The 25,325-nt window shown below is 38.9% G+C and overlaps 1 protein-coding gene and 1 long non-coding RNA gene across 4 annotated transcripts in view; both read left to right on the top strand.

Moving 5' to 3' along the window:
• Positions 1-9,840, top strand: part of aco1 (aconitase 1, soluble) — a 43,148-nt gene extending 33,308 nt beyond the window's left edge. For all 3 annotated transcript variants that reach the window (XM_088016111.1, XM_088016110.1, XM_088016112.1), the window contains 7 exons: positions 279-403; positions 486-590; positions 5,457-5,599; positions 5,746-5,893; positions 6,038-6,160; positions 8,369-8,554; positions 8,639-9,840. In XM_088016111.1, coding sequence (XP_087872237.1) covers positions 279-403; positions 486-590; positions 5,457-5,599; positions 5,746-5,893; positions 6,038-6,160; positions 8,369-8,554; positions 8,639-8,755 — 947 coding nt within the window. In that variant the 3' untranslated portion in view covers positions 8,756-9,840. The remainder of the gene's footprint in view (positions 1-278; positions 404-485; positions 591-5,456; positions 5,600-5,745; positions 5,894-6,037; positions 6,161-8,368; positions 8,555-8,638) is intronic.
• On the top strand, positions 599-3,723 carry LOC106909658 (uncharacterized). Its single transcript, XR_015766233.1, has 2 exons — positions 599-1,658; positions 2,570-3,723. It is a non-coding gene; the product is annotated as an uncharacterized LOC106909658 (long non-coding RNA).
• Positions 9,841-25,325: the final 15,485 nt, after the last annotated feature.

A 25,325-nucleotide genomic window follows, 5' to 3' on the forward strand; every position in this document is an offset into this window, starting at 1 on the left:
TGAAGTTGCACAATTGGGAGTATCATGATGTAACAGAATTAACCTTTAAAAAGATAATCCCAAGTGTTACTTTGTGACTATTCCAAATGACTCATTACTGAGCTGGAATTTGAATGTCATAGTTTGTCCCAATATACCAAGAATAACCCAATATACAGCTCAACATTGCTGGGGGGTTTTCAGTTGACCTCAGAGATTTTTACCTTTATCATATAAATAGCTAAAACATCAAATTCAAATAATTCTCTAAATCTCATCCCTCCTCTTCTCCAATGCAGCTGTTAACTCAGAAGGCAGACAAATCTTCCTCAGGGATATCTGGCCCACTCGAGATGAGATCCAGGCAGTGGAGAGAACATTTGTCATTCCATCAATGTTCAAAGAAGTCTATGACAAAATTGAGGTGCTATCAAATGACTTTCTAGTAAATATATGTAAAAAACAATCCAAACCTTTAGGGTCTGAAAGTATTTTTTTTATTGCAGAAAGTGAATGATCGTTGGAACTCTCTGGTGGCTCCTTCTGATAAGTTGTACACCTGGGATGATAAATCAACCTACATCAAGTCACCACCATTCTTTGATGGATTGGTAAGGAAGCTTAACTATGCACCTCCTCAAATATTAACACATAGAGTAAATTGCATAAGCCTTTTGGTGCAACCAAAGACATGGAAATAAACTGTCTCTCAGTGATATAGAGAACTCTGTAGTTCTCTCCTGTAGTGCCCCACTTTCATATTCTCTGACTCCATGTAAGATAAAAGTTTAGCCCAGAATTTATGGCGAGAACAGCCACTAAAACTTTATAACCAACAACAAAATTTAATTAAAATTTTAATTTGTATTGAATTGAAGCCACTGAATGTTTTTTTTTTTTTCTAGAAGTGGAACACATTTCCATTCTGTAAATGTGCAACTGTTACGTGACGTGCAAATGTGCCTAACAAAGAGTCAGATTCATAATGGCAAAAACTCACCTTTCACCATGAGAACCTGACACTCCTGACTTCACTGCTCTGCTGCTGTACAAAACCTCTTTGGGACTTATTGTGTAAAATTTACATTTTGCACATTTTTATATTTCCATTTGGGTTTCTACAGCTTCTAAAAGCAGCACAAATGCTAAAAACCACCCTGTCGGTCTTTAGCAATAAGTTAATAATATTGGTGTCTGGAAATGGGGTATATGCCACGAGAGGTGGTGACGTATTTCCGTTTGAATTTATTCCACATTCCAGGTCCTGCTTGCTCCTATTGTTTTTGGCCGAAGCTGCAAGATCTGTACCATGAAAAAGACGCAAAACTTAAAATATCTGCGAGCTACTGGTACAACAATCGAGTTTTGTGGTGTGCCGTTGTGTCCAGTAATTAGCCAGTACCATCTGGTGCTTAGTTTTTTAATTTTCCTGCTGATATCAAGGCGACAGCGGACTGTAGCCAAAACTTAGCCACTACAGCTAACACGCGGTTTGTAGCTGCCTGCTATTTCAAAGCTTGAGGATATTGAAGATCCAGCGTCAGAAATGGGAAGACGGAGGTTAAAAGGAAGCTGTACGCGCTTCGTTCACTGGAATAATTTGTTGGAGGAAAATAATGCCGGAGGAAATCTACTGCTACGGGAACAGGCTGAGAACAGAGGCAGCGATTCGGCACAAGGTAAGTCAATATGTGTGTTGATGTGCGTTTGTGTTATACGGAGTATGAAATTATTCTTAGGCAACTCCTTAGCTTTTGTTTATATGACATATATAAAATACATTTAACATGCAGTCGGAGCGACGAGCCCCTCCGATACCGAGCAGGTAATTTAAGAACAGCCGAGAGCAGCAACGCTTCAGCCCGATCCAAACCACAGGTAGTCGGTCAGATTAAGGTCCAAAACCTTCGCTTTACAGCCGTTTAACTTTCACCGATCCACATGAAAAACCCACAGAACAAATGGTACAAATCACGTATTTCCCGAATACCGAAAATATGACATCTACCTTTGTTGTTTCATAATTATTATCCACGTTAGAGTGAATTTTTCCATTCACTGCTATCATCTGTTCTTGCTTTACACAACGTAATTTCTCTTTTTTCCCCTCTGAGATTCTGCTTAGAAAATGAAGTTATGAAGTTACATCCTCCCGCTGCTTTTTGTTTTTAAAATGGTAAATTTAGGTTTGCCTTGACTTTTATAAACTAATGCCTCTATGCATCATTTTTTGTATTACTGTTGGTACAGATATCAGGTGAACACTGTGCTTTGCCTGCTAGTAGTTTAAATTAATTTCAGCTGCACACTTTCAAAAGAGTATTCAGATTTTAACATGCATTTTCTAAGTAGTATTTTAGTTCACTCTTACTCAGTGACTTCAGTGTTGTTACACCTGAAACATTTTTTGCAGTTTCTTTGTGATACCAGAACTATTTCACTTAAACGTTTAATTTCCTGAGATATTGTCAATTTATTTTCAAGCAAAACTCTCAAAAAGAGCTGAGGATTTATTAGTTTTGATTATGTTGTTCAGCTAAATATGGACGCTTATTGTTTTTTTTTTTTGTGTGTGTTTTTAATTTTTCAGGTTTGCATTGCAACACCTCGTGTTTCTGAGCCATGATCACAGTGCCGATTACCTTTCCATTGGATCCAAGCACCTGGACCTGCTGAAGGCGTCCATCAGTCCACGGATCATCACAACGTGGACTAACTTTTTTTTTACAGTACTTGGTTAAAATATGATCTTGAAACTGGAGCACCGGATATGCAAAAATCTTCCTTCAGACTTTGTTGGCTACCCTGATGGTCATCCTGGACGGGGCTGAGCCGCTCTTCCTCTCTCCTCTTCCTCTCTCCTTTTCCTGTCCTCCAGAGTGACAAGTTTTCATCACCAGTAAAAGCAAACAAGTCTGATGTCTGCTTAGCTGCTAGAAAGTAAATTATATATTCACTGTTCATTTTGTTATCCTGTTTGTACCTACAATAAAATTGAATATCATTTGTAATACTCTACATTTTACAAACCTTTTTTCCCCATTTCTCAGTTTTTATGTTATATCAAGTATTTACATGTAGATCAGGAGTGAGATGTTAAAATGCAACACTTTGAGGTAATACCAGCAAAGAAATGTGAATATTAAGCAATATGTAGTTAGTCATATAATTTAATATACTGAATAAGGCTGGACGATATGACTTACAAGATTTTTTTCATACCAAATTTGATTTTAATCTATTCCTCCCGTCCTCAATTCCTATAGTAAAATCACAGAAAATACTTTCAAAAGTGCCTTTATTTCAATCATCTGTTCTGTGAGTTGTATGAGGGAGCATATCAGTCAGGATACAAGATTTTTTAATTGCAAAAATTCAGTCATCGTTACAGCAGAATAAAGATGCAATTTTATAACAATGTCTTAAAATTACAAGAAGTCGTTTTAATGAGAAATAAAGATTCAGATTGATCTGCCGTAACCAGCTCAGTCCATGTGGTTCTGACATTTGTCAGTAATCAACAGGATGTACATTTCCACCTCAACTGACCAGGTAAGCATTAAGGTAAAAATAAAAAATAGAGCAAATACTGTAAACAAAATGGAAAAAGCAACTGATAGAAATACTTTCTATATAAAGAAAAACAAAAATGTTAATAGCAGGAGAAAAGTTGTTGGCAACATTAGCTGAGCCAATCTAGGAAGCCATCAAACAGAACTCCTGTCCAACTCCAACTATAATAAAGATTAAAAAAAAGAAAGAAAACGGGAAGTTAAAATAACAATGCCACTTTAATAATTCAGATCTAAGGCGTTCTGGAATCTATTATTGATATTTTACAAATTTCACAAATCAATTAGAAGGTTTCACAAATGTTTTATTTATTCTGTTGTTAGTACAGAATAATCTAGTTAGGTTTGAAATGACTAGGTGTTATAGTTTTTAAAGTACAACATATTAAAAAAGCTCAAGATAGTGAAAAATTAAGTGTAATCGCCCTTTAGCTATTTTCCGAATTAGATGCTACATTCGGAAGCTAACTTCAGCTTCGACTGATAGCTTGGACACAATATAGACAGATCTATATATGTTTATATAGATATATATCTATATCTATCTATAAAGCATAGATATGTAGATTCCACACTGCACAGATAATCAAAACACTTAACGTTTACATAGCACCTTTGTAAGCTTGTCCCTAGCTATGTCAGACATGAGGCATTATGGTGAATACAAACGATTTATTAACTTACCTTTGAAGTTATTGTGAAGTTTTGACACATCCAGCTTAAATCCTTTGTTGTTGTTGGAGCATTTCAGGACGTCTGAATAATTTTATAGCCATCATTAATAGTCCTGCAGCGACTGAGGAGCCACTGTTAACATACTGCTGCCTGCGCACCGGAAGCATTCTATGTGGCTAAAAAATGCGGAAGTGCTAAAACGGAAATCCGTGGCATATACCCCATTAGCCATTTCAAAAACCTCCAGAAAATAACGTCACAAATCATCAGGCACTGCTGAGCTGACGCTGTTGGGTTCTGTAAACACAGGAAGGCTAACTTTACCTGAGTAGTAGTTTATCATATTGTGTTTGCCTGTTGTAATTTTAGATAATGTCACTGCTTGCTATAATTAAAAAAATAGTGAGAGGAGTTTGGATGATTTCCTACATGAAAAAAAGAAAGCAGTGCAAGAGAGCCAAACAGAACTTCCGAAGGACCTACATTTGTTCCCTCAACATTTCTCTCCAGAAGATTTTGAGTAATTTTTACGACAAAAACTGACCAAAGCTCTTATAGGTGACGGTTACCTTAACGAGCTAAAAATAAATGCCGTGCCAACAGTTTTTATCCACAAAGTGCCTAAACCCCGCTGCCACCAGAGCGAAAAACGCAGGACCAAAACTGGACATTAAACAGCTGTTATTGGACCAAACACAGAGCTATAGAACTACTTACCTGATCACACAATCTGACCAGGGGTATGCGTCTTTCATTTTTACATTTATGAAGCTGAAAGTGGCAGCAGCAGCAAAACACCAGCTCCTGTGGCCAACTCTGTTCTCTTCCTCTGTTTGTTCCTTCTCATCTTCATTGTGATTTCTACAATCCCATCGATTTCAATGCGCTCCGGTTCAAATTGAAAAGGCTTGAAGATGTTACTTTTCTCTGATTTGGCTGGATGGAGCTAGCGCAGTCAGACCTAGAGACGTCATTTACCCAGAATGCATTGCACCATGAACAACATGGCAACATTTGTGTGACAATTTATTAAAATGTATAAAAACTAAACAGCCTACAGTATTGTAAAAACAATATTGTACTGGTTTTACATTTAAAATAAATATTTTTCAAATAAAGTCTACTGTTATGACTAATCATATATCCCCTTAAGGAAGCACAATAAGTCACTTTTAAAACATCAGGCGTTACTGTGTGGTCTGAGCTCTGATCTGTATATTCTGTATGCAGACCATGAAGCTGTCGCCTCCTGAGTCTATAAAAGATGCCTACGTTCTGCTGAACCTGGGTGACTCTGTCACAACAGACCACATATCTCCTGCGGGAAACATTGCCAGGAACAGCGCTGCAGCACGCTACCTCACTGAGAGAGGGTGGGTTATCTGCAAACTGTCATGTTTGCACTTTTAAGATCTTTAGCGTGATCTCATTAGCTCTTTTAATCTTTGTCCTGCTTGGATTGAGTTCTGTGGTTTCTAGTACATTTAGTTTCTGCCTAACTCTGTTTGTGTTTTGACAGTCTGACTCCTAGAGAGTACAACTCGTATGGCTCTCGGAGAGGTAACGATGCAGTCATGGCCAGAGGGACGTTTGCCAACATCCGCCTCTTTAACAAGTTCCTTGACAAGCAGGCACCCCAAACCATTCACCTTCCTACTGGAGACACGGTCTGACTCTAAACCAGTTCTATACTAAAATTTCAACAGAACTCATTTGTTGCATGTCTTTTTTACACTAAAAAGATCAAATTTAACAACATCATCTTTGATTTTGGCTTCTTGGCTGTTGTGATGGTTCCTTTTTTCTTGCAGCTTGACGTGTTTGATGCAGCCGAGAGATACAGGCAGTCCGGTGTCCCGCTGCTAGTTCTAGCTGGGAAGGAGTATGGCTCAGGGAGCTCCAGGGACTGGGCCGCAAAGGGCCCGTTTCTCCTGGTGAGCTGCACATCCCATCCTTTCTTTTTTTTAAAACAGAAGGATGTGTATATGTAGTGAAAATGCCACTCTCTGCTCCAATCAAAACTAGAAATACTAGAAAACATGAGGCCTTTTGGTCCATTTCTTCAACAGTGTTTCTGAGATAATACAACATTATGCTGTCACTATATACTTAAGAGAAAGTAGAGGTATGTGATTTTATAAAATCACATACCTCTAAAAGTTTGTATTAACAGTGAAACCAGAATTTCATCGAGACATAAAAGCATAATTTTTTTGAAGAATGAAACCATTTCTAATCATATTTTAAGAATCTGAGTCATGCCTGCGTTGGAAACTAAATCATTTTAGACTTGACTTAAATTTGTGCCCTAAGTACTTGACTTGGAGTCCCGGTCTGAAACTTTAGTCTCAGTATTAGTTTCCAGACACTTTGAAAGTGTCTGGAAATGCTCAGAAATTAGAGTATAGCAATGGTGTTGTGGTCAATGTTAATCATGGTGAAAGCCTTTTCATCAATTCAACCTTGGTGAGTCTCTTCTGGACATTCTCATAGTGGGTGATGACTCAATCCACTGAGGTCACTTAAATAAGGAACAAAAACAAATAAAGAACAATGTGACCTTAATTCAGCATTTATTTAAATACCATTCCAAGAATGTCCCTTGCTGTACACTGTCAGAATGGTAGACTGACAGACAAATGTCTAGTTAACATGAATAACCAAAGTGCAATATAATGATTTCTTAATACAAGAAGCATAATGACTAGAGATGAACAAAATTATTCGGATCAAATATTTGTTTGGCAGAAGTTCATACAGCCTATCACTGTTGTTATTCAGATTGCATAGTTTAATGTGTAGTTTTAGGCACATGAGTATCTTTTCACTTAATGAGCATTCTAAATTATTTCCAACCAGACACTCTTTCTTGTGGATGTTTGCAGGAGGTTTATTAATAAATAAATAGAATAAACACCAGTTTTACATTGGACAACAATATTTGTCTAAAACATAGCTGGTGGATGTTGATTCCTACTCCCCCTCCCACCCCTCTTCACCTGGAGAAAATATTAACACAAAAATGACTTACCTAATTTTCTTGGGAAATATTTCATCTGCTTTTTTCTCTTTGGTCAAACAAGGACTTCTTTCTCTCGTACCTGGTCCTCATTATCATCCTCCACACCCTTAGCACATCTTCATTAGCATTCTTTCTTCCATCCCCACCATGTGTCCTTAGGCTAAAATGGGTCTTCATGTGGCTAAAGTCGGCAAAGCAAAGAACACAAGCACTATGTCAAATCATCCAAGTTGTTAAATAAGGATAACTTTGACTAACACAGCAGCTTTTAATTCATCCATCCATCCATTTTCTGTACACATATCTTATATATATTAGGTTCGGCTTCTTTTCAAACAGGAGGTCTCGCTGATATAGCCTGTGTTAGGGAGGCCATCAAGATGGAAGACTTTGTCTTCACCAACACACTACACCCCTATTCAGTTTTTGATCTGAGCGGTCCGACGTTCTACCGATTGAATCCGATCAGTCGTAACACACCACACAGGCAGGATGATGGGTATGACAAGCGAGTTGACAATCTTAGAATTCGGAAGGTTCTAATATTGTCGAAAGGGGAAAATCCGGGCAAAAAATTTTAAATTTTGCCATTTGAGCTAGGCTTTAACGCAGGGGTGGGCAACTCCAGACCTTGAGGGCTGGTCTTCTGCAACTTTTAGGTGTGTCTCTACTTCAACACACCTGAGTCAAATAATGAGGTCATTAGCAGGACTTTGGAGAACTTGACTGCACTTAGAAGGTGAGTCATCTATTTGATTGAAGTGTGTTGGATCAGGGAGACATTTAAGAGTTGCAGGACACCTGCCCTCGAGGACCAGGATTGCCCACCCCTGCTTTAGCGGGCACATCAACATGCAGAAGTCTTGTCTGACAGTTCATCACCCACCACCCCCGGGCCGTTGTCAAGCCTTGATGGTGATAGAAAGGTTGGGGACCACTCTTCTAGATGCTACAGCATAAAGTTGTAAATGTTTTTTATATTTTTTCTCTCAAACTAAGGTTTGGCTTGTCCTTGGAATTGGTTCCAAAGACAAGTTTTATTGTCCTTGGGGGAAGAAAAAAAAATTTAAATCTGAAAAAAACCCAGGAGTGAGTGTTTGAATGCTTGCTTGTTCTGTAGGGCATCAAGGCTGTTCTAGCAGAGAGTTATGAAAGGATCCACCGCAGTAACCTGGTTGGGATGGGGGTGATCCCTCTGGAGTATCTGCCTGGAGACACAGCTGCCAGCCTGGGGCTGAGTGGCCGAGAGCGCTACTCCATCTTCATCCCCCAGCAGCTAACCCCCCGCATGACTGTGGATGTGGAGGTAGGCACCGGACACGGCCTTCCTGCTGACACCTGATTGTCTCTGAACGTGGTACCTGTTTGTTTGGTTCTACTGCTTTCACAGCTGGACACAGGGATGACGTTCAAAGTGCGCATGAGATTCGACACCGACGTGGAGCTGACTTACTTCCGCCATGGAGGAATTCTCAACTATATGATCCGCAAGATGTTACAAAACTGATCTGTCATTAGATTCTCAGCTGTAAGCTCACCTGGAGAATAATCCTGTCTAAAGGTGCTCCGATCAGTTGGCCAGAGTTGAAGTTAGCTGATATTCCTTTGCTTGGTTCTGATCGGTGAGCAGCAAGCGAAATACTGGAAAATCCATCCTTATTTTTATTATCATTTCTAGTCTTTTAAATGCAACAATATTAAAAATATCTACCATTATAAACATATAAATGCATCAACTCATAATGTGAACTTTGTTTAGAGTATAAATCAGAGGAAGCATTGTAAGCATAAATATGCTGCACAATATATCAGCACTAACATCTGTATCGGCCAATATTAGTCATTTTTTTATATATGGATATCTTGTTGCTGTTTGCTTCAGGGGCGTTGGGGGCTGAGGTGGAGTTTGGTCATGTGACACTGATAGTGATGCAGCAAAGGATTAGTAGTAGTTAGTAGGGAAGTTAGTGGTGTGGTTGAGGTTGTTTTAAAGGTTTCAAAAGGCAAGTAAAATTTATATATTATATATATATTTAGAGGCATCCCGATAGAACTCTTTCATGACATCACAGCTTCTTGGTCGATACAAAATTGACCCTAAAAAATATCAGCACAAACTATGCATAATTTTATTACTTGTTTTGTGGTGTGGAATGTCAAGTGAAAGCACTTAGTGATGTGTGGATTCTCACTCTCATTCTCTTAAAGGAACATGACCCAAACTGTGATTACCCAAGAACTATTATCTGTCTCCATTGAACCTTTTTCATGATCGTTTTTCGGGACCAAGCTAAGCACTGTAGAAAAATATTGGATGGACGTAATGTGAGCAGGTTAAGTGCTGTGCTGATGCTAACAGAAGGATGGAATGTGATTAACACTGTTAATCCCACAATGTTTCTGTAAGACATTCTGTAAATGTCTTACAGAAACATTACTGAAAAATGTTTCTGTAAGACATTTCTCTTCCTCAGTAATTGCCTTACTCTCTCAATGATGCTTTGCTCTTGTGCCTCTGAAATTGTTTATATGGTTACATCAATGTACTTCAACGTAAGGACTCCAGATAAAAGTAAAACCTAAAGTGACTTATTTGGGGCAGTTTTATTGTCGTTTGTTCCATCTATATCTTCAGGATCACTTTTCTATATATCAAATAATAAGACAATGACAAGATGATGTGGGGATTGTTTTCCAGACAGAATGAAAAGCTAAAAGCTCCACAAATAGCCTCAATCCTGGAGGCATGCTGTTCCCACTGACGGAGACCTTCTCACGAGAATGGAACCAGAAAGCTGCTGTCACTGCTCTGCTGATATGAAGACAGGAAGTAAGAGCTTTATCTCTGATGCTCCTTCCTGTTACCCAGAGGAGTCTGAACAGAGCTTCCAGGTCACATCATGTACAAACATGGATGACTTCAACCTAACATAAGATTTGTTCTGATGCATCAGGACTTAATGAAAAGTTTTTGGGAGCCATATTTAGCATCAGCATACTTAAAATCCTTTGATAATAAACAATAGTTTGTTGGTTTAATGGAAACATTTGGTTCTGTAGATAAGAGGTTGTCAAAGTGGAAATCTGGAACCCCAGGGGGATCACGAGACACCGAGGGGCTGGTGTTGTAAAATGGACTTCAGAATCATAGTGATGTGACTCCTCCGGAGTATGTAGCACCAAAAGGGGCAAAATTAAATAAATATTAAATGAAATAAATAAATGTACCATTATTCGTGCATTATGAAATAATACCATAATATACATTTCAATCATTTTATAAGACATTAATTTAAAAATACGTTTTTGATCTCTATGTTTAAATAGAGAAAAATAATTATAGGTATTTTTAGTGGGTCGCCATACCAGTCATAACCTTTACTTAAAAATGTTTCTGTAACCAGTGACCTGGTTTAGAATTGATCTGACTGAATGTTCCAGCAGGACGATGATCTCAGATGCATAAAAACAAAGCAGAACATTAACAGCGACCATAAGTCATCATTAAATATGGATTTACGGTCCATAGCAGGAAAATATTGGATATTAATGAGCTCCATTGTTTCTGATGAGAGGAGCACTCATTAACCCAGGACCTCATGGAAAATTCAGGACCATGAAAACCTTCATAAGAATCCTTGTCTTGACACTGAGGAGAAATAATAAGCTTCCTCAACAAGAATCTGCTCCGTTCCTTCTTGTGAACCACAGGAAGGAACTGTGGTTCACAGTTGGTGCAACTCCAACTTCCGAGCTGGAAAATTCAACTTTAACAATAATTGATTTTGGCATCCAATATGCCTGCTCCTCACATCAGCTGTGGGAAGTTAAAGTGAAAACATTTATTTTACAAAACATACTTGTAAGCGCAGCCAAAATCAGTGCTACGTAAGTGTGGCAATGTGGCCTTTTGAGTTATTTTGTACTAAAAGCAAGGTCGCAATGCACACACTGATCTGGGAGCCGCTGGAGTCAACACCAGTGAATGCACACAGGATTTGAAGAGGATCGAGTGCTGGCGAGAGGACCACGTCCCCCACCCACCTTCCGTAGCTAAGACTCTGTTTTAAGCTTTTCCGAAGACTTTTATTGACTCAGTACTTCTCAAATAGTGATCCGCCCCCCCCCCCCCCCCACAAAGGGGGTAGTGGCGAAGTGTCAGAGGGGGCGCGAGACTTTATATTGTCTTTATTTATGCGATAAATAAAGACACTAGGTAGCAGCAGTGTTCAAACTAATCAACAGGCTCCCTGTTAAAGCCAGTAGAAGTAGACACACAGCCCCGTTGGAAACGAGAAGGACCTCAATGCAGTAAACAGAAAGGGGCGGGGACGGACCACTGTCAGTCTAGTCTCATTCCTTATTTGGAAATGGGACCATTGCACTCCGGAAGCGCTACATCCTATACTTCCGTTTTTATTGTCTTTTGAAATCTGTGATATTTTCACCTTTAGGAAGAAGTTTCATTCTCAGAATGTATTTGAACTTCTCTCTTTTATTTACTTCACAACAGCTCACAGTTTTTAGCTAATTCTGTAGCTTTCAGTGTACTTCTAAATCTGCTCCTTGGTCGCATCTTTTCGGGCTTACGACTGCCTCTAGTGGGGTGGGGGTGGTAACACAACTAATTAATTACATTGTTAAATCAGGATAGCACAACGTCTTTATTTCTTATTATTAATTCTGGCATTACTGGAACAGTAAAAGATAAATTCCCTCACAAAAGAACATACTTTTTCATTTTCTTAAGGAAGTAGAGCTAATTAAATGAGATAAACAAGAACTGAAAGTGATTCCAGTTTCACTTAATGGCCAACCTGTTGAAACTGTGGCAAATTTTAAATACCTCGAGTCATTCCTGGACAGTCAGCTCAACTTTGCTGAAAACACTGACTATATTTTTAAGAACCGTTCTCAAAGACCTTGGGGTTACCCAACTTGAGGTTGTGTACAACCTCTAGTTAGGTAGAGCTAGAGGTTAAAACTTAACATTTTAACTTGAGTTTCAACTCATCTCAAGTTAAAACAACATTTTAACTTGAGTTTTAACTTTTCACCTCCTCAGCTGGTTTGGTCACATGAGCTGCAGACTAACAATCTTTTAAGAATACTTTGAATGGCAGGTAAAATAGTAGGTAAATAGTGGTGAAACTAAAAACATCTCTGGCTCAACTGGTTGCTGAAAGAACATGAAAGATGGCAAGAATACTTTAGCAGGGAGCATCCATCCTCATTATTTATCAGTTTGAACCTCTGAGCTCATGAAGGTGTTTCTGTGTTCCTCTGGCAACTAAGAACATCTATTAGAAGTCATGACAGTGCAACAATTATTCTTAACCAAACTAAATAATATTTATCTATAACATGCTAAGTGTTTTGGTCTATTCACAAATTGTTGATAATCAATCATATCAATCAGTCAATCATATCTTTATTCCAGACACAAAAAAAGGTCCAGAAAAAAGGTAAAAACAAGCAAAGAAATCAATCAATCACTCAAATTTTATTTGTATAGCACATTTCAGCAGCAAGGCATTTCAAAGTGCTTTACATAATTAAAATAAAAACAGCATGTGACATTGAAAGAGAAAAATAAAAACAAACATGACATATTATTCACCAAGTCACAAATAAATGGTGACGCCAATGATTCCATAATCTTGAAGAGAATCTCATAGTACTAAAAACAGGATTTACTAAAATTGCAATTATATTAATGACACAGATAATCTACACATGCATTTATACGTAAGATTTCTGAGCACAGCTGCACATGTGGGAACAGCATTATGTACAAACATATGGCTAGTACTGCTCCAACTTTGAGTAGGAGCCTCATGCCATCGTTGTATGCCACATAAAGTTTCTGTAGGCTACTTTTTTTTGTATTGTCGCCACAGATGGACCGTGTAATAATGTGATTCATGAATATGATTTATCGATTTAGAGTCGAAGGAAAATTTCCTTGTTCATAGATGAAATAGTTTCATCTTATTTTTTTCTATATATAAGACTCTACCAACAAAAAGTCTCTCAATAATATACATGGCACTGTAAAAACAAAAAATTGAATTTTTGCTTATATCTGTTTAACAACCTGGGTTGTTATTCTTCTGTACCTTCATTTGTTTGTTATTGACTTTTGCTCAATTAAATTTCTTACGTATTCACTGCGAATGGTATTTTTACTATAGTTGATCATGTTGTTTTTCATGTCTCCTTATGTCTTTTGTTCCTCCCATAATTGATGGAGCTATACAGATATTATTTGTAATGTACAAAAGTATTGTTTGTCATTTAATTAACTCTACATCCATAAGAAAATGAAAAAATATGTTGTTTTATAAGATCATTTATCTTTTACGGTGCCAGTAATGCCAGAATTAATAGTAAATAATAAAGACGTTGTGTATTCTGATTTAGTAATGTAATTATATTAGTTGTGTTACCACCCCCACGCCACTGGAGGCAGTCGCAAGTCCGAAAAGATGCGACCAAGGAGCAGATTTAGAAGTACACTGAAAGCTACAGAATTAGCTAAAAACTGTGAGCTGTGCTGATGTAAATAAAAGAGAGAAGTTCAAATACATTCTGAGAGTGAAACTCCTTCCTAAAGGTGAAAATACATCACAGATTTCAAAAGAAAATAAAAGAGGAAGTATAGGAAATAGCGCCCCCTTCACTTCCGGATTGCAATGGTCCCATTTCCAAATAAGGTATGAAACTGACAGCGGTCGGTCCCCTCCCCTTTCTGTTTGCTGCAGCGAGGTGTACTTGGATTAAACCAGTGCTTCTCAATTCCAGTCCTCAGGCTCCCTGCTCTGCATGTTTTAGATGTGCCTCTATTCCAGAACAGCTGATTCAAATGATTCCATGACCATCAAGTACCGCAGAAGCCTGTTAATCACCCAGAGATTCAATCCAGGTGTGTGGTAGAAGGGAAATACCTAAAACATGTAGGGCAGGGGGGCCTGAGGACCGGAATTGAGAAACACTGGAGTAAATGAAGCAGAGGTGGGAAAAAAATGGAGCGAAGGATACAAGCGCGGGTGTTTTGAAATATATTTACCATCATACAGGAAAGATGGAGAAGTTTGACAGTAAAAAGTAAAATGGCAGGAAAGGTCAGTAAAGCAAGTATGACAGAGTTTTATGGCCAGTCTAGGAGATTTTTATTTATTAATTTTTTTCAAATACAAGAATAAAGTCGTATTAGCAGATTAATTTAAATATTGGCAGAGTAAAGACGCAATATTGCCGGAAGAAAGTCATACATTAAAAAGCTTCATAGGGTGATATGTAACGTGACCCGCTCAGCAAGTCTGGTTCTTTCTATTGCTGTATTTTCCGGACTATAAGCCGCAGATATCTCTGCCGCTCTAGGTTTTCCACAACGATGCAGCAGCATGCAGCAAAGGGGGGCAGACACCCAAAATTTGAGTCATAACAAGTCAATTGAATATCACATTTATTATGGTTGAAAAAGAAAAAGTTGCCAAGTTAAGATTTAAGTGAACTGATTATAAGGGCGTATGAGTTTGAAGAGAAAAATCTTCTTAGTGTCTGCTACTAGCATGTGCTAAATGAAAATGGGCGCTTTCTTCTTCTTCATAGACTATGTTCTTCTTCTGCTTCTTCTTCTTCTGCTTATTTAGATTTAAACGGCAGTTTGCATCCATTATTTCCATTATTATTGCACTACTGCCATCTATTGGATCCTAATATCTATACCTCAAATTCTCATAATGATCCCAGTTTTATTTAAAAAAAAAGAAAGATCTTATTTTTCCTCTCAATGCTATTTAACTGATCAACAACATTCTCAAATTTCAATTCCCTATTAAAACCTAATTCTGTTTTAATGGGTGCTTTCTTTTTTTTATTTCCAATTTTGACTTCCAGTGACTCACTTCCTGCTAAAGAGCCCCCTGGTGGTTGAAGAAAAATCCACATATAAGCCGCACCAGGCTATAAGCCGCATGGTTCGAAGCTTAGGAAAAAAGTAGCAGCTTATGATCCGGAAAATACGGTAAATTAAAAGTTGTTTAAACAGTCATTGCAAAGTCCTAGGGCTGAAAATTTGCTTCTGATGTTCCAAAACATTTAGTATAATTTACTTATTTGTTAAACCAATACCAATTACAACCTTACAAAACAATCAGTATTCCGCATTTTAGTGCAGTATGGTGAAAAGTTAGCATAAAATAACGACTTTATTCTCGTCCAACTTTACTCGTATTTAAAACAAATCAAAACTCACAGTCTGGCCCTTATACTCCATCATAAGCAAGTAACTGTAGCTGACAGAAAAAGGCCAGGAAATAGACGAAACCTATCTTGTTTATTGTTAATGCAAAATGTTATGCACTTTTCATCTCTTCTCATCTGGCAATCTGAAATATTAGCAATATTGCTGCAAATATTTTTAATGGCAGCCAAAGGACTTCCTGGAGCGTCTCCAAGATGGCGGATTAAATCTGTAATCTGTCCTAATCAGCAACAAAGAAAACTCCATTAAACTCGATAAAGAGATTCAGTTCTTCAAAATTATATATTATGCGTGGAGTTAGATCGAAAAAGAGACCGGGGGGTTTGGCTCTCTCTTCCTCTGGATCCCAGGTCCTCTCGGCGGGCCACGTGTAGCCACAAGGAAAACAACAATGCGTGTTGACGTCACAGAATTACAGAGTTTAATCCAATATAAGAGAATGCATAAACTTACATCAGAAACTGCAGAACAACAGAGACATACATTCATTTACCTCACAGACTTGGAAAAGAAGGAAAGAAAGAAAAGCAAAGACGTGCAAAGACATCTTTGGAGAGTTACAAGAGCAAATCTGATCTGTTACTTCTGTGTAGAAAGTTTTATCCTCTTGTATTTATTCAAATAAGGCGTATCTTTACTCATCCAACCAGGAGCTATCTCTGACCCTCTCTCAAGCCAGAAACCCCTGCCGTGTTTACGGCCTTTCACAGATGAGTGTGAAAAGCTACAACTTCCACTGTATTGTTTTCCCAAAGACAAAAGGCAGTTCAAACGATCCTAGCAAACCATCTGCAGTAACTACAGGTAAATTAAAGGTCAAAAAGTCAGAATACATTACTAAATTCAAAACCACAATTAGGCCATTTGAATCAAGACATGTTAAGTTTTAAAACTAGCTTATTTTAAATTTATTTTCTCAACACCAGGCAAGGACTGATCTAACAAACGTTGAAAGCAAAGCTGGCATGATGCAGGCCTCGGACCCTAGAGAGTAGAGCAAGCTAACGACTGCTAAGGCTATCCAGAATCTATGCAACAATATCAAAGAAATGCAAAATGACATCATCGGTATGAAAAATGACATCAAGCAAGACATGAACAGCTATATGAGTGAAATGAACAAGAAACTGGGGGAGGTCAGCTCAGACTTTCGAAATCAAGCTGTTAGGCTAACAGAAGCGGAACAACGGGTGAACGAGCTGAAGACGGTGAACATGGACTTGAGAGATTCTTTGTCTTACTGCCTCAAACAGCAGAAAACTCTCCTGGACAAAGTCACTGATTTAGAAGGAAGATCCCGACGCAACAACATCCATGTTTATGGCATTAAAGAAGAAGCTGAAGGTAACCATGCAGACGTTCATTGCAAACTTTCTGAAAGAACGGCTCTCCGTCAGCCAAGATCTGCAGATTCAACCAGCACATCGTTCACTGGGACCTAAAACTTGAGATGCATCAATTTCAAGGTCCATACTCGTCAATTTCACAGATGCCACATAAAAGAGAAAATCCTTAAAGCAGCGTGGGGAAAGAAGATATTCTATGATGGCAAATTGATCTCATTTGCGCACGACATACGGTCGCTCATACGGATAGAGCGACCGTATGTTTTCTACGCTCCTTCACTCTTACGTACCTTCCTTTGGGGGGGCGATTTATGTTTTTGCATCCACCTGAATAATATGTAGTTGCGCCCCTGTCTGGGACGACGGACCACGCCTGTACGCGAGTACATCAGAAGCAGCGGACGTCATGAGGAAGAGGGGATACTAACCAGGACGCGCAATGGAATAAAACACAATGGAATAAAGCGGCCAGCTCACACTCCAAACGTGTGCGAGAGAAGCTCCAAGAATTTCAACGAGAGCAAGTATAAATAGCTTTCCTGATGCAGATCCTCATTTCTTATGTAAGTAATAACAGCACATTATGGAGGATGTGAATCTCATGCGGTAATTATTTCTCTAGTCCTAACACCCGAGCTGACCCCTTTTGCCCCCCATCTCACATGTAATAAAATTATTCTGATAAGGACTAATGGAGAAATTTAGGTCAAAAAGAAAACTGTAATCAAATATTCTTTATAATACTGTTCATTAGCCTAATCAGAGGCCTCTTTTTTCAGTGGTAGGCAAGGGGTGTGGCTTTTATGCTTATGCATAGTATTTGTTCATTAGTTATGTTCACACAGCAGGTCTTGATAATCAATTCCGATTTTCTTATTTTAGATTTTTTTTTTGCCTGGTCAGTCATAATGAAGCTAAAGCAGAAGTTCAAGCTGGAAGACTCCGCCCCCTCTGTTTCGCCCATCACTGCGTTTTGCTTGTCTCCAACCTCAGCGCTGGACCTCACCCGGCACATCCAATTATCAATCAAGCTCTGCATATAAGGATCTACACGCAGGCTGTCAGCCGCTTCCCAGCTGTGTTCAACCCACCACCTCCCCTTCTCCACCCGCATCCTTCGGCTCTCCAGGATAGCAACCTTTCCCAACCTCCACCACCAGTGTCGGGCCCCGGGGGACAGCATCCCTAATCAGTTACCAGGATGTTCACCCGAGTTCACAGCAAATCTCAGCTCAAATCAGCTGTGGGGGCCCGAGCGCCAAAGAACTGTTATTCATTCCTGTCATTAAATCTTTTAATTGTTCCTTTTTCTCTTTCTGAGTCTTTCCAGATATAACTACTGAATGATGCAACTGCAACCACACAGAACCATTCTTTCCATGAGAATGGTTTATGACCCCTAAGCAACCTACATGTGGAGAAGAAGATCGTTGACTTCACTTTTGGAAGTAATAATGGATGGAGACGTCGGTAGATCAACTTTAAAGTTTATTCAGGAAGGCGAGTCGACAGCATCGTCACAAAATCAAAACAAGATGAAAGAAGCTGATGAAAAGAAAGCCCAGCTAACACAGCAACAGCCTTCAGTGGATCAGTGGAGCTTTGAAGGCAGCTTCTGTGGAGAAGTCTGTTTGGATGTGGAGTTGGAGCAGGAGTGGTGAGGCTGGGATGTGATGCTCTTCACTGACTTCTATCAGTTCCATCATGATTTTAATCCATTGTTTCAGTCTGGCTTTACTGTGTCTGGTAGAGATGTGCCGATCAGGTTTTTTCCTGCCGATACCGATACCGATCACATAATTATTATTTATTTATTTTTTATCATAAACACTACCGGTTACATTATATGGAAAAAGGAACCATGAATTCACCTTAATTTAGACAAAAACTTGTTTTTAATAACTTTTTCCAAGAAGAAAACTAAACAAAACAGGCATTGTGCAAATTGTACTGCTAATGATAGTGCTATCTTTAACAGACTGATAACATATGAAGGCTCTGAAGAGGCTAAAAAACGCAAAGAGCCAAAATAAAACCTGTCAACATTGCCAAGAAGTTAAAGTATAAAACTTAACATTCAAAGGCAAAAACAGGATCCATTACAATAAACAATCCAGAGTTACTGAATGAAAACTTCCTGATAGCATGGTGGCTAGCTGATTACTGCTAGTTCTAAGTGGCTGTTTCTGACTGAGCGGAGTAATTATGCAGATCAGGGAGGAGATCGATTATTTTTTCAGAGATTATCTGTCTCATGTTAGGTCAGCGAAAGTTTTAATACGGATGTAAAATGTATTTTTTTTAAGTTAGATGCTGCAGCTTTAAGCAGAGGTTCGGTGTGAGAGTCACTACCAGGTGGAGCAGAAGCGGCGCTCCGTCTGTCAGATATTACTACCTGTAGCTTAGCAGCGGTTCAACAGGAGAGCAGAACCAGCGTCTTACATCGCAGCTCGAAGACTTAAATATTTTTCCAGGTTATTTGTTTAGCTTTCTGACCGTCATGCTAATCCGGTTGAGTGTTTGTAGCTGTGCGCTGCTTTACCTGCTATCTGATCCTCCGTATGTCTTTTTTACTGCAGTGAGCCTCGATGTAGCCAAACTCCGTCAAGTCTGGCATTGTTTTTATGTCGTATTAGCTTCGTTGTGTTGATGCATTTTGACTGCTTCAATTTTCCGCCGCAACACGCAAACTTCCCCATTTCACTCAGTGCGTTATAGTTCCACATCGCTTTGGATTTGTTACTGCGCGTTTGCGCAGAGTGAAGGAAAGAGGAGACCAGCTGCACAGGCAGGCTGGGAAATGAGAAGCAGGTGATCGGTATTGGCAACAAGAGCCAATGATCGCCGATCACCGATCATGCACTTTTTCACGGAAATCGGCCCGATTATGATCGGTGACCGATCGATCGGCACACCTCTAATGTCTGGCTTCTAGTGCAGAATAATAACATTGTATCTGACACAAAAGTCAGATAAAATGTGACACTTTAAAAACTGTCATATATGTATCCTACCCAAAAAATGCAATCCAGTTAATGGAGAATTCAGCTGAGGTTCAGTTGTTTTTTTTTAAATTGTTTTCTGCTGTCTGTGCAGCGGCTGAGCTGTAGGGGGAACATGCAGACTGATGTGACAGACATATGGGTGTGAGGAAATGATGACTTAATTCTGCACTCACAATATCTTGGCATCATTATGCTTTTTGAAAGGTTGGCTCTGTGATATGACTGCAAAGTTAAAACATAAATTGCTGTTGACTGCTTAGAGTAGCGGTTCTCAACGTGGGCGGTACCGCCCCCCAGGGGGCGTTCAGAGGACGGCAGGGGGCGCTGGCGAACATTTTTACAAAATGGGGGCGCTGGGATTCCTTTGGGGGTCGTTTGGTCGAAGGTAAACTTTACACCTTACAGGTGCTGGTCATAAAATTAGAATATTGTGATAAAGTTCATTATTTTCCATAATGTCATGATAAAAATTAAATTGTCATATATTTTAGATTCATTGCACACCAACTGAAATATTTCAGGTCTTTTATTGTTTTAATTTTGATGATTTTGGCAAACAGCTCATGAAAACCCAAAATCCCTGTCTCAAAAAATTAGAATATTATGAAAAGGTTCTCTGAACGAGCAATAAAAATAATCATCTGAATCAACAAAGTAACTCTAAACACCTGAAAAAGATTCCTGAGGCCTTTAAAAACTCCCAGCCTGGTTCATTACTCAAAACCGCAATCATGGGTCAGACTGCTGACCTGACTGCTGTCCAGAAGGCCATCACTGACATCCTCAAGCAAGAGGGTGAAAAACAGAAAGAAATTTCTGAACGAATCGGCTGTTTGCAGAGTGTTATATCAAGGCACCTCAGTGGGAAGTCAGTAGGAAGGAAAAAGTGTGGCAGAAAACGCTGCACAACGAGAAGAGGTGACCGGACCCTGAGGAAGATTGTGGAGAAGGGCCGATTCCAGACCTTGGGGGAAGCAGTGGACTGAGTCTGGAGTAGAAACATCCAGAGCCACCGTGCACAGGCGTGTGCAGGAAATGGGCTACAGGTGCCGCATTCCCCAGGTCAAAGGTCAAGCCACTTTTGAACCAGAAACAGCGGCAGAAGCGCCTGACCTGGGCTACAGAGAAGCAGCACTTTGGACCACTGTTGTTCAGTGGTCCAAAGTACTTTTTTCGGATGAAAGCAAACTTTGCATGTCATTCGGAAATCAAAGTGCCAGACTCTGGAGGAAGACTGGGGAGAAGGAAATGCCAAAATGCCAGAAGTCCAGTGTCAAGTACCCACAGTCAGTGATGGTCTGGGTGCCATGTCAGCTGCTGGTGTTGGTCCACTGGGTTTTATCAAGGGCAGGATCAATGCAGCAGCTATCAGAAGATTTTGGAGCACTTCATGCTTCCATCTGCTGAAAAGTTTTATGAAGATGAAAATTTAATTTGGTCTGGAATCGGCCCTTCTCCACAATCTTCCTCAGGGTCCGGTCACCTCTTCTCGTTGTGTAGCGTTTTCTGCCACACTTTTTCCTTCCTACTGACTTCCCACTGAGGTGCCTTGATATAACACTCTGCAAACAGCCGATTCGTTCAGAAATTTCTTTCTGTTTCTCACCCTCTTGCTTGAGGATGTCAGTGATGGCCTTCTGGACAGCAGTCAGGTCAGCAGTCTGACCCATGATTGCGGTTTTGAGTAACGAACCAGGCTGGGAGTTTTTAAAGGCCTCAGGAATCTTTTTCAGGTGTTTAGAGTTACTTTGTTGATTCAGATGATTATTTTTATTGCTCGTTCAGAGAATCTTTTCATAATATTCTAATTTTTTGAGACAGGGATTTTGGGTTTTTATGAGCTGTTTGCCAAAATCATCAAAATTAAAACAATAAAAGACCTGAAATATTTCAGTTGGTGTGCAATGAATCTAAAATATATGACAATTTAATTTTTATCATGACATTATGGAAAATAATGAACTTTATCACAATATTCTAATTTTATGACCAGCACCTGTATGCACAACAATACCAGTTTAGACTTTGAGCAACTTGGTAAAACTGCATTGTGTAACATTAAATCATGTCTGGCTGCATGGCAGCTCTTCTTCTGTTCAGTGTTTGTTAGCTTCTGTTAGCTTCTTGGCGCAGCTCCGTTCTCCTGCTACTGGTAGCTAAAATCATGATACCCTCACTTTGTATCCCTCTGAAAAATGAACCCATTTAAATAAAGAAATCTCTCCATAGTGATACCACGACAGAGAGTGTTCATTTTATAGCGTTAACACCGGAGCTGTAAGTGGTCTGGTATGAAACTGGGGTGACGGAACAACACAGCACTTTAAAATTTCAATAATCAGAATACCGAAATTGTTTCCGTTGTTTTAAAGGTTTATGTCAGTCTGCCTTTTCCCCATCGATACGTTTCCCGACCGCCCTGCACCTTAGAGGGTAAAAAAACCAACAACAACAAAAAAAAAAAAAAACGCGCACATCGCGCAAAACTCTGAAACAGAAGAAGCGGGACATAAAACGGAGCAACGAACTAGATGTGAATTATGGCATAAAAACAGAGAATCCGACGCTGAACAGTGAAAAATCAACACATGATGTGAAACATGATGATTAGGCGGCGCAGCAGGTGATGAGTGAAGATTAATGATGGTCAATAAATGATAAAATAAATCTAACAACAGGAAAGAGACTAAAGTGGACATAGCAATAAACCAAGAGAGGATAATAATCAAAGGAAACTAAATGGAAACGAATGAAGAACAAAATGCAAGAATAAACTAAGAAACTAAAGTAAATACAGAGGAATAAACTGGTATGGCAAGACCTTTAGAGCAATAATTAATACAGAGACTGTATGGCAAGAATAAACAGACACTATTTCCAGATAAAAGGTAAAATAATATTGTTGAAGTGCCATGGGTTTGATTAGACCATATCTAGTACTGAGAATAAATATCTTACAGATCATAACAGTAAATAACTTATCACTTATTCATGTTTTTAATTAGATTTGATTAAGAACCAGATTTGTTCTTTGTTATTTCTGTCCAGTAAAACTATTAATCTATAAATCAATAGACAATAAAGATATAATCCATGTTTCTGTCTCATATTTCTATGGCATTAAAAGGACCTGGAACTTTTGTTTTTCCACTGAAAGCTCTGGTTTGCACAATAAATGCCATGTGGGTGAAGTTTTATGGATGATACTCTGATGTCCCATTCTCCTGAAGGCAGCACAGAGCTGCACCACCAGAAACAGAAACACTGAAGAGAAGAAGAGTTATGATTAATGTAGTTACAGTTCTATCCATGTTTTAATGCTGCAGAGCTCAGTCGGTTTGCAAATAGATCAAAGTTTAAACTGGCATGTTGTTCATCTTTTATCATTTTCTAGAATACTATCACATCTACAATAGTGATAGTAATATTAATAATAAAATAATAGTCAGTGCAAAGTAGCCTGCAATTTTTTTTGGTGGGGGGCGGTGAGGGACCTGGATATGGGATGGGGGGGCGTTGGCCCAAAAAAGGTTGAGAAACACTGGCTTAGAGTGAGCAATTAATTTCACATTTAACATGTTGCCATGGTTTCTGGTGAAATAATGAACTTTTAATCTACAATTAATTAATATCTTCTCAGTCTGTCAGAAAGAGACAAGGATTGTTCATTAGCCAAATTCTTGGCTTTCTGCCTGGCTTTGTTGATCTGCATCTTTCTTCCTACTAGTGAGATTTTCAGATTTCCTTGACATCTAGTCTGATGCAGTTTTAAAATATACAAAAGAACATGAGACCTAACATTCTGCAGGTGACACTTGTTACTAGTTGTAACAATAGACTTTATTTGAGAAAACCTGAGGACTCAGGACTCATGTTTCTTCAGAGAATACCGGATTAAGTGTAACCAAAAAAGTCAAGTTTAAAAGTCACAGTGTTTCTCTGCTTGCACAAGTTCAATGTGAACTGCAAATATAAACTTTTAGAGATGTGTGTTGAGCATGCAGTGAGAATGAAATATCTTTGTGAACAAAGAATTATCTATGGCATATTGTTTTTCTTTGTTTACAGTGCCACAACGCTTCAGAAGATTTGCCTACAGTCTGGTAGAGCTGCTCCTTGCGGCTGCGTAGAAATTAAGAAAATGTTTTTTTTAAATGGATCCACAATTAGTTGAGCAATTAGTCTAAATATGTTCTTATATTCCTACTAATAAAAAAGTACTGTTTGTGATACACAAAAACCTTTATTGCTTCAAAAATTGTAATCTTATGTTATATTTTTCACCCCTTGAGGTCGCCATTTTTACATGTGTGCAATGCATGCTGGGTTGATGCAGCATGCATTGCATAGTACTGTAGATTCTATATTGGAATCTACAGTACTATGAGTTATAATGTATCATAAACAGTAATATTTTAGTTAATATAAAAATTATATATCTAATTTTAGGCCATTTAGCCCAACATGTTCAACTAATCGTGGATCCATTTAATAAACAATAATATTTGTTACCAAACAAACATTAGCTTTTTCAAAGCAGTCTGTGGTGTCAGGTGACCAGTTTATCCAATAACACACCTGTTAGAGACAGGTTTTATTTAAGTGTTTCTTCTCACTGTTCTACAGTTCCTTATGTTTCTCACTGAATTCTGGTTGATTTGACTTTTTCAGTTTAGTCCTGGTGTGTATTTTAGTTCCATTCATCACATATTCATTAAAAGCAAGTTTTTGTCCTGCCATATCCATATTTATCTCCTAATGATATCAGCAAAAGGAGGATATTCTCCCTCGCTTGATATTTGTAGCTCCAGATGTAAGGAAAAAGCCAGTGTGAAGGGAGGGGTGGAGGTTGCCATAAAAAGCAAGCTGCATGTGATGCACACATGCATGACTCTGCTCAAGGTCCACCAGACCTACAGGACATATCCAGAAATAAATAATCCACCAGACTGAGGGGAGAGAAGGAAGGACTGCTCTTGCAAATCAGCACAAAAAATCTACTTTCATGAGGACATTTGAATTATTCAAAGCGACACACCTACCGCTTTGAAAGCAGTGTGGTGTCAGGTCACCATTAGCAGCAGTGAAGAAAAGGGAAGCACCACAGACTGCTTCCCTTTTCTGTTCAGCATTCGGCTGCTGCTCTGCAAAACAACACAAAGTTTGTAAAGGGTTCTGTGAAGCCACTGACAATCCTGAGGACTCAGGATTGTCCTGAGACAATCTGAGTGAAAAGAGAAAACTGAGTTCTCTTATCACTCAGTTTTGACAGGAAGACGTATATAACCAAGTTCTTCTTAGGAAAATAAGTAGATCCTGGTAGCAGTATGAGTCCGCCTCACAACTGGTTTGGTGAGTCTATCTGGATCTATTTCAAACAACTATGAGACCTATAAAGCAACAGGAGTAAACCATATTTAGTGTTTCTGGACACTGGAAAAAAAATCCAGTAGTGTG

This window comes from Poecilia mexicana, unplaced genomic scaffold (assembly GCF_051168715.1).
Source record: "Poecilia mexicana isolate PSO_F unplaced genomic scaffold, ASM5116871v1 scaffold_18, whole genome shotgun sequence".
Lineage (NCBI taxonomy): Eukaryota > Metazoa > Chordata > Actinopteri > Cyprinodontiformes > Poeciliidae > Poecilia > Poecilia mexicana.